This window comes from Barbus barbus (assembly GCF_936440315.1).
Source record: "Barbus barbus genome assembly, chromosome: 43".
Lineage (NCBI taxonomy): Eukaryota > Metazoa > Chordata > Actinopteri > Cypriniformes > Cyprinidae > Barbus > Barbus barbus.
Window position 1 is genome coordinate 4517481 of NC_136721.1, and position 21630 is coordinate 4539110.

The 21630-nt window shown below is 37.0% G+C and overlaps 1 protein-coding gene across 3 annotated transcripts in view; it reads right to left on the reverse strand.

Moving 5' to 3' along the window:
• Nucleotides 1–21630, reverse strand: part of LOC306862115 (transcription factor COE1-A-like) — a 130035-nt gene that overhangs the window by 32552 nt on the left and 75853 nt on the right. For all 3 annotated transcript variants that reach the window (XM_079404755.1, XM_079404753.1, XM_079404754.1), the window contains exons 7-10: nt 15906–15987; nt 12505–12646; nt 5646–5776; nt 713–839 (exon numbers count right to left, since the gene is read on the reverse strand). In XM_079404755.1, the coding sequence (XP_079260881.1) occupies nt 713–839; nt 5646–5776; nt 12505–12646; nt 15906–15987 (482 nt within the window). The remainder of the gene's footprint in view (nt 1–712; nt 840–5645; nt 5777–12504; nt 12647–15905; nt 15988–21630) is intronic.

Genomic DNA, 21630 nt, shown 5'->3' on the forward strand with positions numbered 1-21630 from the left:
GAGCATTAACTGTTATATTTTCTCCATCAACAGTAATTAAGCTAACAAAGCTGTACTTCTGAACAGAGCGTGGTTTTGTGTGTGTGTGTGCTTGTGAGAAAAATCAACAGCAGTCCTTCACATAGCAAATAATTCTATGCATTCTATACAACAGCAACAAAAAATCTCTCTCTCTCTCTATATATATATACTTAAAATTGAGAAAAAAATGTTTAAACCCTATGCATATCTCTTTAAATAAAAGTGGATTTTTTTTTTTTAGGAGATATGAATAGTATTTTATGCATCCTGTACATACATTTGGAAAATACTGTTCACTGCATTGAAGCATATAACCTTAATAATAGAATTACTTGTAAGATTTAATTTTTTTTTTTTAAGAAAACGCAAATTGGATTTGCATGTTTGTTTGGTTCTAGTCTATTCTTTCTCTAGATATAACTTAGGGTCCTCCTCCAGAGCAAGAACAATTTTTAATGACATTTGAAAAAGCAGTAGCACACCTCTTCTGTGACCAATCTGTTTTTGTAATGATAATGAAGTTTTCTTGGGTCCTTGTTACAGTGTAATTATACATTTAAGCACGGAATAATTCATTAATGTACTTACTATATGGTAAGGGTTAGGATTAGGGTTTAAGTACATGTAACGTGTATCAAGGACACCATAAAATAACGTGTTACCATTTCTTGTTTTAAGATGAACAGCTTACCTGTGTAGATGAATCTTCCTGGTGTGCCTTTGCAAAACTGTTTGGACTTATAGGAGAGCGTGACCTCTACGACCCCGGGGATGTGACGTGGAGGGGTCTGAACTCTGATAGCATGAGGTGTGATGAGCTGTGAGGAGAAAATGAGATAGAAAGAGGACGTTAGACTCAATTAGATCTATAATATACCAGAGGTCTATAATATATTGGCACTTCCGTTCCCCTCAATGGCAGTTGCTTGGCTGGCACAGGAAGTATGAGATTTTAAATCTACCATCTTTGACAATGGGCACTCAGTTCTGAAGCTCGGTTGTTTTGAGCCAATCATTAGAACCGTAAATGCCTTGTGACTGACTAATAGCTCTGAAGCTTCAGGAAAATAATGTCAACAAGCACAGTCCCAAACACTTGACTAGCGACTATCCTGTGCTGTGACATGAAAGGCGGCAGATATTTCATAAATCCACTAAAAAATCGCATTGACACAAGTTATTGAAAAAGTCTCAGAACAGTGAAGTTAGTTCTGAGAAAAACTCTAGCGGCATTTGTTGGCAGAAGTTAGTTGTGTTTTGTTTGTTCATTTGCCCTGGCTGATTATGTTCTTTGATCCAGTTCTGATCAGTAAACAATCTGACTGTGTGTGTGCCATGTGTGTGTTTGTACGTGAGTGTATGAATCTAGTCTAATCAGTATCAGGCTGTTTATGGTGGGTGGTGAAGGGATGGCGTAGATGAAGGCTGGAAGAGGACAGGTGGAGTTCCTCAGAGACGTAATTAACAGCACACTGTCTTTCAGCATCTCACGGTCTATGTGCATGTGGTTCATATGAGCTGTTGTCTGAAACATCTTTGAACATTTGTCTCTCACGGTCATAAACTTAATTTCAAAACAGTAAACAAGTGAACTTCCTAGCTTGATAGCATTTATGGCATTAGACGCACTCCGGATGCAAAAGCGTTCAAAATGTAGCCAGCAAAGTTATGCTTCCTTTTGAGAGAGCTCATTGCGGCCAAATTCTAGCCAATGCAATAAAAAATAAATGTCCAAAAAAAAATATTTAAATAAATCCAAACTGGCAAAAGTAGTCAAGAGAAATGTTGACTGAATTCAGAGTAGCATTCTAATACGTCAAACGGATCTCTGTGCAGCTGGATCCTGGACTTCCTGACAGGCAGATGTCAGGTGGTCAGAATGGGCAACAACACTTCATCCCCGCTGACCCTCAACACTGGTGCTCCTCAGGGCTGCGTCCTCAGCCCACTCCTGTACTCCCTGTACACACACGACTGTACAGCAACACACAGCTCCAACGTCATCGTCAAATTTGCTGACGACACAACGGTGATAGGCCTGATCACTGACAACGATGAGACGGCCTACAGAGAGGAGGTGAGAACCCTGACTAAATGGTGTCAAGAGAACCACCTCTCACTCAACATCGACAAGACCAAGGAGCTGGTGGTGGATTTCAGGAGACAGAGCAGAGAACACACACCCATCACCATCGACATGACACCTGTGGAGCGAGTAAACAGCTTCAAATTCCTCGGTGTTCACATCACTGAGGATCTCACATGGTCCGCTCACACAGATGCAGTGCTGAAGAAGACACACCAACGCCTCTTCTTCCTGAGACGGCTGAGGAAGTTTGGAATGAGCCCCAGCATCCTCAGATCATTCTACACCTGCACTGTGGAGAGCATCCTGACCGGCTGCATCACCGCCTGGTTTTGGAAACAGCACTGCTGGCAACCGCAAAGCTCTGCAAAGGGTCGTGCGAACTGCCCGTCACATTGTTGGAGGTGAGCTTCCCTCCCTCCAGGACATCTACACCAGGCGGTGTATAAAGAAAGCTCGGAGGATCATCAGTGACTCCAGCCACCCGTCCCACAGACTGCTCTCTCTGCTGCCCTCAGGAAGACGTCTCCGCAGCATCCGATCCCGCACTAGCCGACTGAGGGATAGCTTTTTTCCTCAGGCTATAAGGCTAATGAACAGTCAAAACTAACACACCCTACAGCACACTCCCACTTTACAATATACCACGCACTGCACTTTAATTCCACACAGTTCAAACTGGACTACCAGTACACTACTGCACAAATACAACAATCTTTTTGCCAGCACTGGATACCATCCAATGCACATCCATGACATTTGCACATCCGGTTTATATATAATCTGCTGCATCTCGCATATTACTGTGTGTATATAACGTAGAATGTGTACTGCATACTGTGTATAATGTGTATCGGTAACTGTATGTCTGTCTAATAGTACACTGTGTGTACTGAGTATATGTATGTGTATATTACACATTGTCATCTGTATAAGTCTGTACGTATGTATGATAATGTCTATATGTAAATTGTTTTTGCAGTGTCTGGAGCACGCTCTCAAGAATTTCACTCACGAAGGCACACGTGCTGTGGTGATGTGACAATAAAAGTGATTTGATTTGATTTGATATTAATTAAAATTTTATATTTATAAAAATACAAAAATGTATGGTTTATGCTTATTAATCCTAGTAATTTTTTTATATATATATTTTCACTAGGGAGAGTATCATGTTGTTAGCTTAGCAACATACTAATATCGAACTGTTCTGGAATGAACTGTATATGCAGTTTCTCAGAGTTTTGAGCCTATTTAGAGTGTTCCAGATTATTCACTTATGACAAGTATGCAAATGTTTTGTCAATGCCAGTGCTATTAAAAAATAAATAAATATTAAACAAAGAACTTTATCAAATATTTTAGAGCTAAATCGAAATATAAGCGAAGGCTCACGGAGCAAAGCCAGGCGAAAGTATAAATCCCGCTTTAGTTAATAGTGAATTTGTTCCCTAATCTAAAGTGTTACCGAAGTTTAAACTAAATCCAGTACAGTCATCATAGTATATACTCTCTCTAGTTATTTCTAAGTGGCTATTTGTTCCTAACTGCCCATTTGACTACTACAATACATACTGCACATGCTATAGAAAGACACAAGGGCCCTTAGGAGTCCACAAAAGGATGTCTTCGAAGCACAATGTTAATGAATGCTGCTATTTGAGAACGACGGTGAATGGGTAGGAGGAGAAGAAATGAAAGAAGCAGATCTTCCTTGGACCCTCCCCTGCTCTTGTTCTCTTCCTCCCTCGTTAGATGCTATCTGTGGTAATCAGATCCCCGCTAGCACTGCAGCTGAAGGGAACTACGTGGCTCTTGATGGGCCTCCCGTGTACGGGGGTCACGGGGTCAGGAGGTAAAGGTTACAAGGTTATGAGGTCCACAGGAACTGCTATGGGGAGATTTCAGCACAGTGTATTTAATCAGTACCAGATGTAGTTCATCACACACACACACACACACACACAGTCATTAGCTCGTTTAGCACTTAGCATCAGCAGATCAAAGAGGTTAGCTGAATATGCAGTGGGAAATTTGTATCAGGGTTGGTGCTTGATGAACACTCAGTAGTGCTCATGAAGAGTGTCGGTCTGAAGTGAGAAGGACTCCAGATCAGTGTGTTTGTGTATGTGATTCGCCACCACTGATTTGAACACCTTTAAACCCGCCACTATTGAGCAGTTAGCCAGCGTTAAACAAGCTGCTCAGTTTCTTGTACAAAGACATGTCAAAACAATTGAGCAGCTATTGAAAGTATCACATTTCTTAATCACTTAAGCACAGTAACTTAATCACCTGCATAATGTCGGCCTAGCACAACGCTAATGTATTCTGATAGGACAATGGGTGTCATTGACAGCTTCGGGAAAGGTGACAGATGTAACTGCATTAAGCTAACAACACTGGAGGACTTTTATTAATGTTGTATTTAAAATATAATTTACACTAAACTAAATGTAGACTATTTGAACTTTGACTAATCAAATTTTTTGACATTTTAGTTTATCTCATAATTACGACTTGTTAGTAATTTCATACATAAACACAGCTTTAGCAACATAAAACCTTTAGGAATTAATGTATTTATTTTATGTATATTTCAGTACTTAAATGTTTTACCATAACATTTTTGAGTCCCAAACCTACATTGTAAAAATGACCATGATTTTAACGGTAAAAAACTGTGAAAATGCTACAGTAAAAACCTGTTAAATTGTTAATGGTAAGTTCCTGTAAAATTTACAGGGAAAAAAACGTAAACTGACGTTCCCAGAATTCCCTGCGTTCAAATTTTGTTTGAATTTGATGTTTTTTCTTTGAAATAATGATGTTTCTTCTTAGTTTTTTTTCATATCAGTTATGTTTATTAGGGTTGTATGTTACATCTAATGTTGTTAAATTAATGTTTATTGCATATTTCACTTTAATGAGTCTCACCATGATGGTGTTTAGTGCTTGTGTGAATGACACTGTGCACCTTCTATATATGTTATTGTTTAAAAGCTGCTTTTGATTGGCTTTGGTTCATCATGTGACTTCCTCATCACCACCTGCATTTGGTGGTTATCAGTGTATTTCAAAAGGTTCAAAACAGATTTCAGTAATTCAATAGGTTGGTATATACCCGTTAATGAAATTACTGCAATTTCATTAAGTTAAAAATATAAAACCTAAAATGTTACCATATTTTTTATGATATAATTCCGGCTACCGTTTTTTTACCGTAAATTTAACAGATTTTTTATTTTTACAGTGTAATCTCAATCCTAACCAAGTTCATACATTTTAAGAAACAGACAACTACATTTTAAGGTGACAATGATTTTAGTTTGAAAACTCTTTCATACAATGTTTAAGATGCTGTCAGTAATAATGCATGCTTCATTGTCAATGCAAACATACAAAAGTGTGTATGTACTAGAACCACACTTTATGTATAAATACCTATAATTATTAATGAGATCACACTGTAGCGACAAGAAGTGAGAAAAAACAAAGTTCAGTTGGACAGATGGCAATATATGACTTGCAAACTCACCTCACTCCAGACTAACATAGTCCCGAAGATGACTTGCAGCCCGTCAAAGAAGTTGTCTCCGATGATGATGACAGTAGCACCTCCTGTTGTCCAGCCTTCACTGGGACTGATGGCTTTGATACAAGGTGCAGCTACTTCCAAAAACGCCACAGGACCAATTTAAAGAAAAGAGAAAAATGAAAATCGACTTTAATCATCTGTGTTTAGTGTAGTTATCCAATATTTACATTACTTGTCCATGATTAGAGGTTTTGTAGAGAACTTCCTAACATTCAGGATCAACATTGGTGTGAGGGTTGCAGATTTCAGGGTTAAAGGTGCCATTCGAGTGCAGTTTATTTCCTGGGGTCTGAGGGAAGTCTTGACACCTCTCAGTCTCTTATTTCAAGGCCAAAGCAGGAAACCAAAAACACACAAATGCCACTAAGAAAGCTCACACAGCTGGATTCAACTAAGAGTCCCATACCACAGGCTCTGGAAAAGTGTCGGTGGTTTTCACAGCTCTCGTAGCACACATTAGGCGTAAAAACAAGGGATCACTTACACCAAGAATTCCCGTCCAACTCTACGCTCAAGCTGGCATATCCATGCTTTGAGGGCACAGTAAGGAAATGCTTGGGTTGTAGCAGAACAGTGAGACATTGCCTCAAATTATGGGCAGGACTGCCAATAGATTTACTCTTTTATAGCTAGAAAGATGCAAAAAACCTCAATACCTCTATGTACTAATGTACAAACCATTTGTTACTAGGGCATAAGTCACAGTTGATGATGAAATCATAATTCCAAGGCTGATTTAGTGATTAAGGATAGTTTTGACATTGGTTTGGGGTGTTTCTTCAACTTTTTATGCTGCACTTTCAATGTCCATATGGTTGATTTTTATTAAAAAATATTTCATATTTTTAAAGACAACATTAAAATGATTAGAAACTATCATTGAACTATCATAGAAATTATCATGGTTTTATTATTCGCTTTATTGTTTTACCCCATCCCAGACCCAGCCTCTTGATCTTTAAGTATGAAAATCAATCATACATATCTAAATTTTTACATATTTGGTTAAACTCTATTTTTAAGGTGTCATTGTTACAGTGTAATTATACAATCGTGCAATGAGTAATGTTAATTAAGAACATGTACTTTATATATAACTAGGATTAGGGTTTAGTTAGGGTTAATTGCTTATAATTCTGCATAATTTACTGTTATTAATATAGTCAGAACAAGTAAGATACAGTGTTACTGTGTTTTATATAAACTACAATAACCTAAAAAAAGATTTCTACTATGTCTACTGTAAAGTTTTACAGTATTTAATTTCCAATTAAGCTTCAAAATTTACATCAAGAGTTGGTCATTATATTTTAAAATATGTGTAAAATGTGGTAGAAATGTTCTTGACATTTCACACACATAAATAAATAATGCTACTTATGTCCTCATTTGTAAGTCGCTTTGGATAAAAGCGTCTGCTAAATGACTAAATAAATCAAATAAATATATATAAATTGCAGATCTTGAGTAAGATCGTAAATTGTTATTTGGTTAAAAACCCACAGCCAAACTGCTTCAGTTCTTCAAGTATCCTAAGAGTAGACATTACCATTAAAGTGCGGTTGTATGTCTTGGTGTAAATAAGGTGACCTTAGGCCTCCTGCTGTAGGAGACACGTGTTTTTGTCACCGGGCGTCGAGGTACAGCGGCTAGTTTAGCATGTTCTGTTTGTTGCTCTCCACGGCGCCCGTGGATCAGTGGCTGAGTGAGAAAGGGACCACCACGGAGAAAGGTCAGTTTGCTTATTAGAGCTGTCTGCTCCCCTCCGAGACGCAGAGTCTCGTGCTAGCAGGGGCAAAGAAAGCAATTTAGACAGCCGGCGTTTACCTGCATTTAGCTCCCAAATGCCAAAGCATCACTCACAGTAATGAGATATAAAGAGAAGAAGGGTTGTGATGGGCCAGCGTGACTGTTAGATCCACACTTTGTGAGATGCAAGTCGGGTATGATATAGTGTAACCTTGCTAGGCTAAGCTGAGCTGTTACAGTGAACATGAGGAGTCAAGCAACATGAGAAACATGTCAGCACTGCTCAATGATCAGACACGAGGTCCAACAAAAAAATTTTTGAGAATCACAAACAATGATTGATGGCTGAAATAAATAGAAAAAAAAAAAAAAAGTATGATACATTTCATTAATCAGTTATTTTTCAGCATTGATTTTATAGGTAAATCTGTAATAAATGTATTTTATTTATTTTTTATTATTTTGAAATCCACTGGAATGGATTTGAATATGGTCAAATATGTTATAAATATTTTATAATATACAAAATATATATATAAACATTTTTAAGAAGTGCTAACAATGATTGATGGCTGAAATAAATAGAACATGTTAAAAAAAATGAAACTAAAATAGTATAATAAATTTATTTTTTTCAGCATTGATTTTATAGGTAAATCAGCAATAAAAGTGCTTTATTTTCCATTTATTTTGAAATCCACTGGAATGGATTTGAATATGGTCATATATATATATATATATATATATATATCATATAAAAAAAAAATGTAAAAAAAAAAAATATATATATATATATATATATATATAAACATTTTTAAGAAGTGCTAACAATGACTGATGTGAAAAAAAAAGAAAAAAAAATTGATTTTATAGGTACATCAGAAATAAGTGTGTTTTATTTTCTATTTATTTATTTATTTATTTATTTATTTTAATTTATTTTTAAATCCACTGGAATGGATTTTAAATGTGGTCAAATATGTCCAGTGGAGCTGAGAATACTTACTTGAGAAAACTCAAATTAGCCAACATATTTAAAAAAATGAACAAGTAAGGGGTCAGGGATGTGTAGAATTTATATATAGAATTAAGGGTGTTCAAAAAAATTTCAATATTTCCACAACAATTTATTTAGCAGTTTGTCATGTAACGATCATGTCAAGATCATTGATACTATAACAATAATTAACTATCAATTATTAAGATAATTTTACTATTATTTAATTAATATTATATAATATAATTATATCTGTTAAAGTGATAAATGTCAGGCATTTGTAATTTGGAAAAAAATTCAAGTTTATCTTTAAATCTTTCAAAAAAAGTTGGCACCGATAGCCTTGTGGGCAGCGCGCCAACATATGATGCAGTTGTGCTTCGGGTGTCCCGAGTTCGAATCCCACCTCATGGACCTTTCCCTTTCCCATCTCTCTCTCCCACTCACTTCCTGTCATATCTCTGCTTGTCCTGTCATAGAAAAATGCCAAAACGCTAAAAAACATCTGGCCTCTCAAATAAAAAGGCTTGCCACAGTTTTGAAATACCAATCATTTGGTTAATAGATTTCAAAAAGCTATCATATTTAAAAGTCAAAAGCTTAATCTGTAGCCAATATTTGCCCTTCCCCCCTTTTGTAATTTAAAAAACATCCCTAAATCCTAATCACAAACAGCTTTAGATTACTGAAAAGAACAACTTCTCATGTTCTGTAAACACATGTTAATCTTCTCTTTTTAAATGTCATGCTTGTGTCAGATGCTAGAAAGGAAAGAAATCCAGACCTGGAGGGTGAAATGAGACATACACACACACTTTGGCGTTTGGTGGGGTGGTAAAGTAGGGAAGATGAGGTGCAATCTGTGGCAGTAATCTTGGCGTGAGTGGAGGTTTTTGGCGGAGGCTGAAATGGTAGCTGGATTAAGCAGATGGAGATGCATGAATCCATCTGATAGGATTAAACTTTCTATGGCTTTCTCTAAGCCATCTGCTCACCATGCTGCTCTGACACACATACACACACAAACACACACGTTTAATTTACACTGTAAAAAGTCTCACACACAAAACACAAACGCAAAAGACAGGGGTACGAACACAGGGCAATGCACACCTGAGCAATTACACTTGATCGACACAGTACAGCACAAAAACACAACGAAACTGACAATTAAGCAGATATATTTTAGGATATCCCTATATGTGTCCTTAGAGTGAAGCCAATTTGATTAAAAACATGTTAAAAGTAGAAACTGAAATCACAGAATCTATACAGTGAATTTAAAATCAATGCCTACATAAGGAATATAGCACATTAGTGCTCACCATGGACCGATTGCATCCCCTTTCCACGTCCCTAGGGTTTGTGCTTGGTGCTCTGGGACAGAGAGACCGTCTTCCGCTGGGATGCGCTCAGCTGAGCCATTTTTCCTGCTTTCCCTTTCTTATAAACTCATTTAATGCTGTAGGCTGGAGTATTTAGGGTCACACATCAACCTCCAGCTCCAGGAGATAAATACATCCAGCCAGTTGTTGTTATTGGAGTTGCACTCATTGAGTTTATTCTAACTGCTGCTGTCTTAATGAAACATTTCAGACCTGATCTGAGGTCAGTTTGGGGCCTATTAGAACCCCAACCATGATAAGCCCAATTAATATCATCCCTTTTCTCATAATTCAATCTGCACCTTATAAACAATATGAAATTAAATAACAGCAGTTACATGCACTAAACAACAGTGGAAAAAAATGGGCTGTGGTATTCTTTTCACCCATTTTCTGAGCCGCCAAACAGAAAAACTAAAACATAACAAGCACCACTAATTAAAGTTGTGGATTGAACGGATGTCCTGAGCGTATCCATCTGAAATGTAATAAACTGAAACCCTAACCAAAATAAAAAAAACAGCTTACTGTCAATACAAACTGTAAATCTGTACTTTCTGTCTTTCATCCAAATGCAAACAGACCTCCTGATAGCGCTTGATGCCGCCAGCACGCGGCCACAGACCCCAAGAGACCATCACAGCTTATCACACCATATTCATCCACGACCGTAAATCACTACATCATATGTTCTGTTCTTCCATCCAGATCCAACAGATTTCCCTGGACATCTAAATCCTTGACAGGCTAAATGGGACACTGATTGAATTGGTCGGACGTCTAGATAAATACTTCAAGAGTCTTTGTAAAGCACGTCAGCGTGGGCTTGGTCTTGCACAGATGGGCTCGGGGAAAGCTAACGCTAAAGCTAAACTCCACCAAGAGGATCTACAGCAATAAAACACAGATAATCAAAACACCTTATCCAAATGAATACTTTGTGAATTTTTAAGAGCTTTAGCGAATGAGGTAGAAATGGCATTCTGAGACAATTTTTGTCATACATTATTTAAGCGAGGTGTCAGTCGTCAGTAATCCAATATGATGGACGTGGCATCAAAAGTGGGATTTTCCACTGAATTACGTCAGCAGGATTTCAAGGGGAATTTATACTGACAATGCTAAGAATATGCAGTGTGCATTAAAGCATTCATTTTTTAAATAACACCGGTATGCTTTTGCCATGTCTGTCAAAATGAAATAGCAATGGACAAAATAAACATTTGAGAGATGGACCAATCACAGAGGACACCAGAATGTTTAAAAAAAAAAATTTTTGGTTTGTATTCAGCAGCCATTTGTCTTGGTATCCAAAACCATAATGGACAATATTGAGTAAACTCATTCAATCCCATAATGCACCTCGACAGTGTACAACCAATGTACGCTCAACAGTTAGCTGCTAGAAAATACCCATCCACAATGAATTTCCACTCATTTTCTGAATGCAATCTCTTGTTTTTATTCACTTATTCAATGGACCATATTTAGTGAATTAGCCCAATGTAGGGAATAGCGAGTGAGAGTATAGGGAACCTAAACTTAGCTTAGCTTAATTGGCAGTTCAGCAGTTTTCATCTAAGATGATGGATAAGAAATGCTGACCATAAATGTATAATTTATTCAATACTGAAAAGCAATTAAATTGTTTGAGATTGTTCTTTACCCTGCATTTATTTGTGCTATGTACGCTTTTGGGGTATCATACTATTAGCTTAGCAACATGCTAACAACATACCCCACTGGATAGCAAAATGCTAACTTAAACTCCACTGGAATCAAGTCTCCATGTAAGAAATAGTACTATATTCTCAGTAGTACCTTAGAGTAACATATAAAAACTATAGTACATGAATATCCCTCATGAAAATTAACAAGCAAAACCATGGTTAATTTGTGGTGACCATGTTTTAACTATATACTAACCATGGTTTTTTGGTTTTATTTGTAGTAAAACATAGTCAATTTTCATTTGGGATGCTAATCAGTACACAGTAGCTGTCCCATATTTAAAAATCTGTGCTTTTGAATTTAATATAACTGGCTCTGTACATAATTTTTATCCTCTGCATTCAATTAAACCCCGCCAAAGTAATTTCTGCAGATGGAGTGAGGGGTTAAAGGAATGAGGGAGGGCACAGGTTAGTGCTTTAATTAATCTCTGCTTCATCTTTTACTCTCTCCGCACCACTGGAGAAGTGACTTAAAGGGCCAAAGCTCACGGACGGCTCCGACAGCTAAGCGTTATCTCTCAGCAACTCATTCACACATACTGGATGGAGTTTAAGATTTTGTATCAACACACTGTTAATAAAATGTAGACTTGTGTGTGTGGTTATTGTCAGAGGCTTGCAGAGGCTTACTGCATATTTCATCACAGTATAATACAGTGTGAGTCTACATGATCTGTCAGGGTCCCTGTTCACAAACTAGCCAACCTCATCTTGCTCCTTCTGATGCCATTTTTCGTTTCTTCCTGTTGCAAACCAATTGAGATGGGATGAGTAGGCCGAAAAGACTTTGTATTTTGAATCAATTCGTTCAAATCAACTGTCCGATTCATTAAAATGAATAAGACTTCCCAATTCTATTTAGCAGCCAATTCAACAGAAAGAAGTATATACAATCCCATTTGTCTGCTCTTGATGTTAAATCCGCAGTAACTTACCATGTTCCAGATATGACGGTGTTCCCTCTGAAGGGTCCAGTCGCCGAGCTCTTCTGCCATGTTTGGAGTTGTTGTGCACAAACATATTGTCCGAAACAGCCAGAACATGTCCTTCTACGCTCACTGTCGTTGACACAACCACCTGTGAAAAAAAGGTTATGGGCATAAATGACAGAAAAAGAGTTTTATTTTGTCACTTTGCAGTAAAGTGTGTAATTTTTGTGCCACTAGCGGCAACAACCGGAATTGAAGCCTCACCTCACCAGCAGCACTGCGATAAAAGCACTCACAGTCTCTAATCATTTCCATGCTGTACAATAATTAACACCGCACACAAACACACTTCTCTGCCTATCCCACAATGCCCCGCTCTCTCCGATTGATTGCTGATAGAGGTTGGCTTGGATTAATTCAATTAAAAAGCGCGCAGTACTTGTGCGCACTGAGACAATGCAAAGAACGTAATAAGTGTTGGAGGTTGCCATTATGAGTAGCACAAACGGGCCCGCTTAAGCTGCAGAGGCCCCCTGGTACCCCACATAGAGCCTCTTATTTCAATTGCCGTTGAGCTTTGAGAGGAAATTCTGCCTCTTCAAAAAAGAAAGGACTTGGTGAAGAGAGGTAAGTCTCTAAGGGACGTGGCTAAGCATATACTTACACTTTCGTTTTATTCTCTCTCCCTATCTCTTTTTTACTGCTCACAGTCCTTGATGCTTCCTTGAGGTGTGATTCCCTTTAATATCTCAATTGTTGCTCCTAGACTGCAATGAAATGGACATTAAAGAGACAATTCACCCAAAAATTTAAATTACCCTATGATTTACTCACTCTCAAGCCATCCTTGGTGTATATGACTCTCTTCTTTCAGACAAATACAGTCAGAATTAAAAATATCCTTTCTCATTCAAGCTTTATAATAGCAGTTGAGATTTTGAAGCCCAAAAAAGTGCATCCATCCATCATAAAATGTACTCCACATGGCTCCGCGGGGTTAAAAAAAGGCCTTCTGAAGCAAATCAATGCATTTGTGTTAGAACAATATCCATATTTAAAGTGCCCCTATTATGGATTTTTGAAAATTACCTTTCATGCAGTGTGTAACACAGCTCTAAGTGAATTAAACATCCTGCAAAGTCATTGAAACGAGTCGTTTTTAAGTCAAATCTTAAGCCGTTTCATGTTGACGTCAACATGAAACATTAGCATATTGCCCGCCCACTAGTTGCCACTAGGTGGCGCTTTTGGAGGTTACAAATAGCTGTTTCCCCAGTAACGGCTGTACACAAAGCAGCACTGTGCTGTGCTTTAAATGAAATCGACCAATCGGCCCATCACCGCAGATTAGCATCACGCAAAGGAGGGGTTTGGAAAAATGAATCGTTGAGCGAATCGTTTGGGACTCGTTGAGCAAATAAGGTAAAAATAAATCCATATTATAAGAAAATTAAAGTGTTTTTTGACCTTGCATGCATGTCAACCTGTTGTTGGGGAATCCCAAAACCAAAATATGAACCTTTCATAACCCATAATAGGGGCACTTTAAAATTTTATAAACAGTAATCTCCAGCTTCTTCTAACTGTAGTACGCGCGTTCACCAGAGAGTGGCGCTCCAGTGTATGACGTAGGACGTAGGCGTAGTGTAAACTCTTCTCACCGGAGCTTACGCTACACCTATGGCCTACATCATCCACTGGAACCCCACTGTCTCATGAATGCGTGTACGACAGTTAGTGGAAGCTAGAGATTAGGGTTTACAAAGTTTTAAATATAGATATGTTGTTTTACATAAAGCATCGATTCACTTCAGAAGGCCTATACATATACACCTAGTATGCCTTGAGGGTGAGTGAAACATGGACTAATTTTAATTTTTGGATGAACTAACCCTTTAACCCCCCAGAGCCATGTGGAGCGCTTTTTATGATGGATGGATGCACTTTTTTGGACTTCAAAATCTCCCCCATTCACTGCTATTATAAAGCTTGAAAGAGCCAGGATATTTTTTAATATACATCTGATTGTATTCGTCTGAAAGAAGAAAGTCATATGCACCTAGGATGCTTAAGGGTGAGTAAATCATGGAGTAATTTTCATAATTGGGTGAACTATCCCTTTAATTCTCCAGCTTTTCAGATTCTTCTCCTGGGAAGAGTAATTTAGTAACCACATGTTTCTCCTCTAAAGTTTAAGAAGAGATCTGAACTAAAATAAAAGCTCAGAGATCTTAATACGAGCTCAAATATTTCTCACTTCCAAGATCACATCTGATCAATTAATTTGAGCTAAAATACAACACATTTACATCTCTGTTCTCTTACTGTATCTCAACAAGTGTCTTATTTGTTGTTCTCCTATAAGGAATTTTAGAAGAAACATCTGAGACTGCAAGCGGCCACCGCACTATGACATCACATTGTGTATGTGTGTGATGGAAAGTCTCTCTCCTGCATTCTTGCATACTCTTCTCCTGCGCTGTGTAAAATATGACTGTGTTCTGCTGCTAATTACACAATCACAGTGAGTTCACTCTGCAGATGATTCGCTTATAGACAGAACTGTACAGACAGCTTCTGAGATAATATCTTACTTCAACGCTGAATACTGATCCAAAACGGGCTGATATTTTGGAACCAACTCAATAAAACCTGTAGGTAGCTTTGAGTCCACTTCCGACATTCTGTTATCTAGAAGTAACTTTGCAACTACATGTCAACTTATTCTACTAACCCTAACAGAACATTAGCAGAAAAGACAATCAGACCAGATCTACAGGTTGAATAGGTGTCACCACAATGACAAATTTTGTATTTTTTTTTTCTAAAAGATTGTATTAAGAAAGTAAATTCAATTCATGTTGTTTTTAATGATCCATGTCTGATGAGTGTTAGAAAGTGGTAAGGACCGAATTAACAAGTAGTGACAAGAGACAGTGAAAGTGTGTGTGTGTGTGTGTGTGTATACTTGTATGTAAGAGTGTTGTGAAAGCAGCAAGGGTCACATACCAATGAACGACTAGAGGTCAAGGTCTTGTGTTTCTTGCAAAGCTAGGTTATTTACTCAATGTCTCACACTCAAACACACGCGCACTGCGTGAGTGACACTGTTGTACAATTATGCAGAGTGTGTTTACAGGCTCGGAGACAGATTTGTAATACCATCAAATGCTGAAGAGAGTAAAACAAAATAAAAATAAAAATATTTCACACATTAAAAAAATAATAATAATAATGAGAGTTACGCCAAATATTCTACACTGGTATACAAAAACATCCAGAACCAGACCAGATCAGCAAAAGCAGACTAAGAGAGTTGGAAACACTGAGTTAGAAGGATGGATGGTTGGAAAGTGAGCAGAAGTAATGCGCTAAAGAATGAAAAGGTTAAAAGCTAAATGGTTTACCTGAAAGCGCCGCATGTCCCTTGGGTTTCCTGCATTCTTCAGGCAGTTCTGATTGCATTTCAGGAAAAATTTGAGAAAAAATCTGCAAAAGAAGAAAAATATTGGTTAGCGGTGGACTGAAGGAATCCATTGAATGTTCTGAAAAGCTAATACAGAATAGATAAACATTTAAACTCTGTAAATAGGCCTGTTGACCAGTTCTCAAGTTCACCAAACCTCTGACAGTGAAATTAGACAGATCCAATTAATGGTGATTCTGATGCCACAGGAGAACCTTTGTAAGTTCCACAAAGATCTTTTGATTCTAGTTCTTAAGAAAACATCTATACTGGTACTTTAAAGATCCCTTTAAATAGTTTGATGAGCGCAATTTTCTTATATGTTGACATACTAAAACAGCAACTAGGGGAGGGACATATAATAGGCTTTTTTTTTATATAGTGAACAGCATGCTTGAAGTTTATTTTATGAACTTTTAGAAGTATAGTAACATATCAATGACACTAAAGTAAATGCATGTTTTTAATTTCTGAATTATTGTTTTTGAGGGACATAATATTATATTCATATTTATTAGGAAAAAAAATATTTAAGAAAACATCATCAAAAATCATATATTGCAACAACTAAATAACTAAAACAAAACAAGCAAACAAACAAATAGAAAATTCTATATTAAAATATATCTTACACAAGCCACCTGAAGACCCTCATGATTGTGTGTCAAGGTAAAAAATTCTTGTAAAATATTAGATAATTTAAGCTTTTAATGATAATGGCAATGTTGGTTCAGATTGTAAAATGTCCAAATATTTTATATATTTATAAATTAGTATATAAACTAGTAATTCACAATAAAATAAAATAAAATAAAATAAAATAAAATAAAATAAAATAAAATAAAATAAAATAAAATAAAATAAAATAAAATAAAATAAAATAAAATAAAACTTTACCGTGAGAAATATATTTACTTTTGTCCAGATAATTAAATGTCTGAATAACCCTACAAAAAAGGTTCTTGATTTAAAAAAGGTTGAACCAATGTACTGAAGGTTGAACCACTGTACAACATTTTTAAAGAGACTATGAGCTTTTATACATCCTAAAAGTTCAATGCACAGACAAACACACACAGCAACAGGCAGTGTGCTGAAATGTGGAGCGTCCATCTGTCACGCAGGGAAACGCTGCTACGACAGCTCGTCGATTCAAAGACACACACACACACAGAGTCCCATCCAAACAGAAAAACATGTCTGTTTCTCTCATAATCATGGTAAGCAGAAAGCGGGCACATTCATGGGCACTAGCACAAACCCTTCACTCACAGACTGGCATTAGAGCTGTAACAGCACAATACCAGCTGCTCTGACTGGCATACAAACAGTGTGTGTGTCTAACTGGATAATGCCATGGCACATACCCGTCTGTCAGGACCTTTTTTCTCATGTATTTCTCTCTTGCCTCTTTGTTTGCAATTCTGTCTGTCTCTTTTGTCAATATGACACTGAATGTGTTAGAAAATGAATCAGCTATTCTTTCTATAACTCAAACACACCCACGATTGCTCTGTTCCAAAAGCATCATTGCAACACAAAGGCTGTTCCAAAAGGTTGGTAACTTAATTATGCTGCCCAGTAAGACACCACATTTTAGCCAAATTTGAAGGCAGCATCATATGTATCCTTTACAAAGAAAGCAATCCAAGAAAGCACGGTTAAAAAGATACTCAGAATTCATTCAAAACTGTCAAGAATGTGCAGTTTGTGAATTAATTAAAAGTGAAGTTAGAAAATCTGTTTGCAGATGCCACTTAGTTTTAATATAATGGACATAGAGTGTGACTTAAGTGTCCAGATACACTGTAGATGTGCATTTGTGCTTTTATAAGACTCAGGTTAATATCAGGCTGCTTAATACTTTTGACCTAATGTGGCCCGACAAGCCCAGTTATATGGCAAAGAGCACTCAGGTGTGTGTGTATCCTCTCATGAACACACACTCACAGTCATCCTACAGTTCCATAATTGAAAGGACCTTGCTGTCGTCTCCAGTTAAGGGCACTCCAATGAAGGCCAATTACTAGAGGGGTTGAGTGTGGAGCCGTACTTACTTACACGAGCTAACAGTGAGACACCTGTGACCTCTCTAGAACAGATCACAATACACCACCGCTGATGAATTCAGAAGAAAAACAGGAGGATACATCAAATAAAACAAAGAGTAAAATAATGGATGGGAATGAAGCAGTTCTTCAATTTTTATTCAGGGTCTTCATTTATGCACATTCTGTTGCCTGGATTGATTAATTTATTTAAAAAATTTAGTAAAAGTGTAATTAATTTATACAATGACTTGTATAACCTCTTCTTTGATTAGTATGTTTTTCTAAGCATTTTTCTTTGATATATCAAATAATTGGTTATGACAAGGCAAGGCTAGTTCAGGTTGTAGGTCACATCTGGAACACGAACAACATGATGAATAAACACTCTCATACAAAAGTAAAAATTAAAAGTGTGGCAAAGAATCTACTAGCCATGAGTTTCTTAAATTAAAACCAATTTCAATCCTATTTGTATTTTGTCAGTTGTAGAAAATTTAAATTATTCTATTCTATTCTATTCTATTCTATTATTATCATAATTATTATTATATTATATGTGACCCAGGACCACAAAACCAGTGTTAAGTCGCTGGGGTATATTTGTAGAAATAGCCAAAAATACATTGTATGGGTCAGAATTATCGATTTTTCTTTTATGTCAAAATTCACTAGGATATTAAGTAAAGATCATGTTCCATGAAGATATTTTGTAAATTCCCTACTGTAAATATATGTAAAACTTAATTTTTGATTAGTTATACGCATTTCTAAGAACTTCATTTGGACAAATCTAAAGGCGATTATTGTCCTATGCTAACAAACCATACATCAATGGTTTCATTTACAAAACAATTGATCCTCATGACTGGTTTTGTGGTCCAAGGTCACATATTATCAATCCAATCATTTAATTGTGATTAGTAGATCAATAAATGCAAACATCTCTTTTAAACTAAATTCAAATTTCACTTTTTAAATTGACTGCAGCTGTAATGATCAATAGATCAATAAATATAAATCTTTTAATCTAAATTCAAAATTCTCTTTGTAAACGTAGCAGTGCAATGTTGGTAGTTTTGTGTGTCTGTAATGAGCATAATTTAATAGAGAGGGAGAGTATGTTGAAATGAATCACAATGGCGTAATTTAAACACAGTGTTATTTCAGTGCGTTTAGTTCCTGGTTAAACTGGATTGTGAGTGGCTGACGATGAAGAAGCAGGTTTTTGCATTTCCTGAATTTCAGTAGGGCTGATATCATGATGAGAGAAGCTTTTGCATGAGGTAATCTAATTTGGTTACTAAATGCAAAACAGCAGCCATAGCTGCCTGTGCCATATTCTTGTATGGTGCGAGCCACACCAAGAGTAAATGAGCCCATGTGAACAGCACAGCAGCATAAATTATTCACAGGCTGAGATGGCAATTATGGCTCTGAGCACAACCAACATTAATATTTTATGAGGGATAACGCAAACTTCCAAGTGAATCAGAAAGAGAGAGAGAGAGATTGGGAGAGTGGGGTCTTCCCTATCCACTTTCTTTGTATTTTTGGGTCTCTCTCTCCTTGAACTCACTCACTTGGGTTCTTCCTCTCTCAGCCTCACCAACTAATCTATTCTGCATGATTTAAATTATACCATTCACTATTGCCCAAATCCCTAAAAAGAGATTTAGAGTTGTGTTATTACACATTTATAACATAGTAATAAAGCATGCATAAACCATGCATTAACTGCAAATATTGTGCTTTCTGAGCATTTACAAATTGTGCCACTATCAATTATTAAATAATATCAGTGTTACTAAATAGTCTTATCTAATTTGTGAAATCTCACATATATCACACATGCGCTGAAAGTAATCGAGAAATATCTCACTGTTAATATTAAGACTTAGTTCACCCAAAGCTGAAAATTGTCATAATTTACTCCAAACCCCTATGACATATAGTTTGCAAATCTCATTCTCACTTATAAGAAATGTTGGGCCAAGTCTGATGTCATTGTCATGAAATAGCATTGTCAGTGTGTCAAACCTGGTGTAATGCATTTTGACCAGCCGTATTTTAATGTATGCAGATCATTTTGAAATCTTTTGGTGCTTTTTAAACATTTTCTGTATTTGACAGCTCCTTGCTACTTGGGAAAGAGCAGCGTGAACATTTCTCATTACATTTCCTTGTGTGCTCCAAGGAAGAAAGTGAGTCACATGGGTATCGAATGACACAAGGCTGATTTCATTTTGCAATTAACTATTCCTTTAATGCCAGTTCCATGACTCGAAAAAGGGTGTGACACGATTACTAGATGTGATGTCACTCAAATGATGATGTCATGCCATGATTAAATCACTGTTTTGGATTGACTCACTCGTAACTCTTGCTATTATGCTTTTAGATTAAATTTCTCTCTCTCTCAGTTTCAAATATGCATAAATGCAACACCAGCCACAAAAAAAAAAACTACACAGAAAGAGAAAATCACGCGGGACCATCATTTTACACAAGCAATCCTTAATATGCAGGATTGGTAATTGCTCACTCCAGTGTGGGAACAGAGAGCTGCCAATCAAACCGAGAGGTCCCTGGAGATATGGAAATCAAGTTGATGACTGGTTCACCTGGATCATATTCATGCTTATATTCGGTGTTGTAGGCACAGTTATTCTATAACAAGACACCTTGTTGGACTGCTGAGTTCAACAACCTTTTTTGTGGTGCTAATATAACTACTAGAACTAGAAACACAAATAGATAATGAATTAGCATGTTGATGGTTTGTAATTTGTTGTTATTGTTGGGTTTCACATCCGCTTTAAATGACACAAAGACAGCATCCACTTAAGTACTGGTACTTTTGACATCCTTGCAGGCAGCATCTTGCATTGACCCAACAGGAAATTGACTCTTTAGCCAAAAGCACACACAGTCCATACTTTCACCTGGCAAGAAAGATGACCTGACCTCTGGAAGCATCTTTGACAGAGTCCCCAACAAACCAACCCAATGATAGAAATGGAGAGAAAAAAAAAGAGCAAAAATAGTCTAAGCGAGAAAGGAAAAGAGGGAGACAGGACTCCTTTAGTGTCTATTGTAAAAGGCTGAAGGCAAACAACTCAATAATTCATGAGAGCAAGATTGATTTTGGGGGCCAGCTCAGGGGGTCATGGGGGGCTGGTGTGCTGGTCTAGCTGGAAAATCATTACCCCAGCTAACACACACCCTCACACACACACACACACAGAAGCAGGGCTGATTAACGGTTAGCAGGACTGGGAGGGTCCCGTACCTTGGGGGCTGGCAGATTTACTACTTTTGTTTTCTTGCACACAAACACTGGGTTTATATCTCTTCTTTGTCTGTTTGTCTTCTCTGGGGAAGTGAATTGAGTGGTGGGTTAGACCAGGGCGAGAGACAAGGGAAAACAGATTCAAGCGAACTGGGAGTGAGAGAGTTTGTTTGTTTGGCTATTGGTTGTGTTGATTTTTTGTTTTGTCCTCATGTCTCGTGTTCAGTCTTTTATTTTGGATTTATTTAGCCTCTTATTGTGAAAGTCTCTCTTTTCCCGTGCTATTCCATTAGTATTTTTGTATATAGAGCTCTATTATCTGGCTG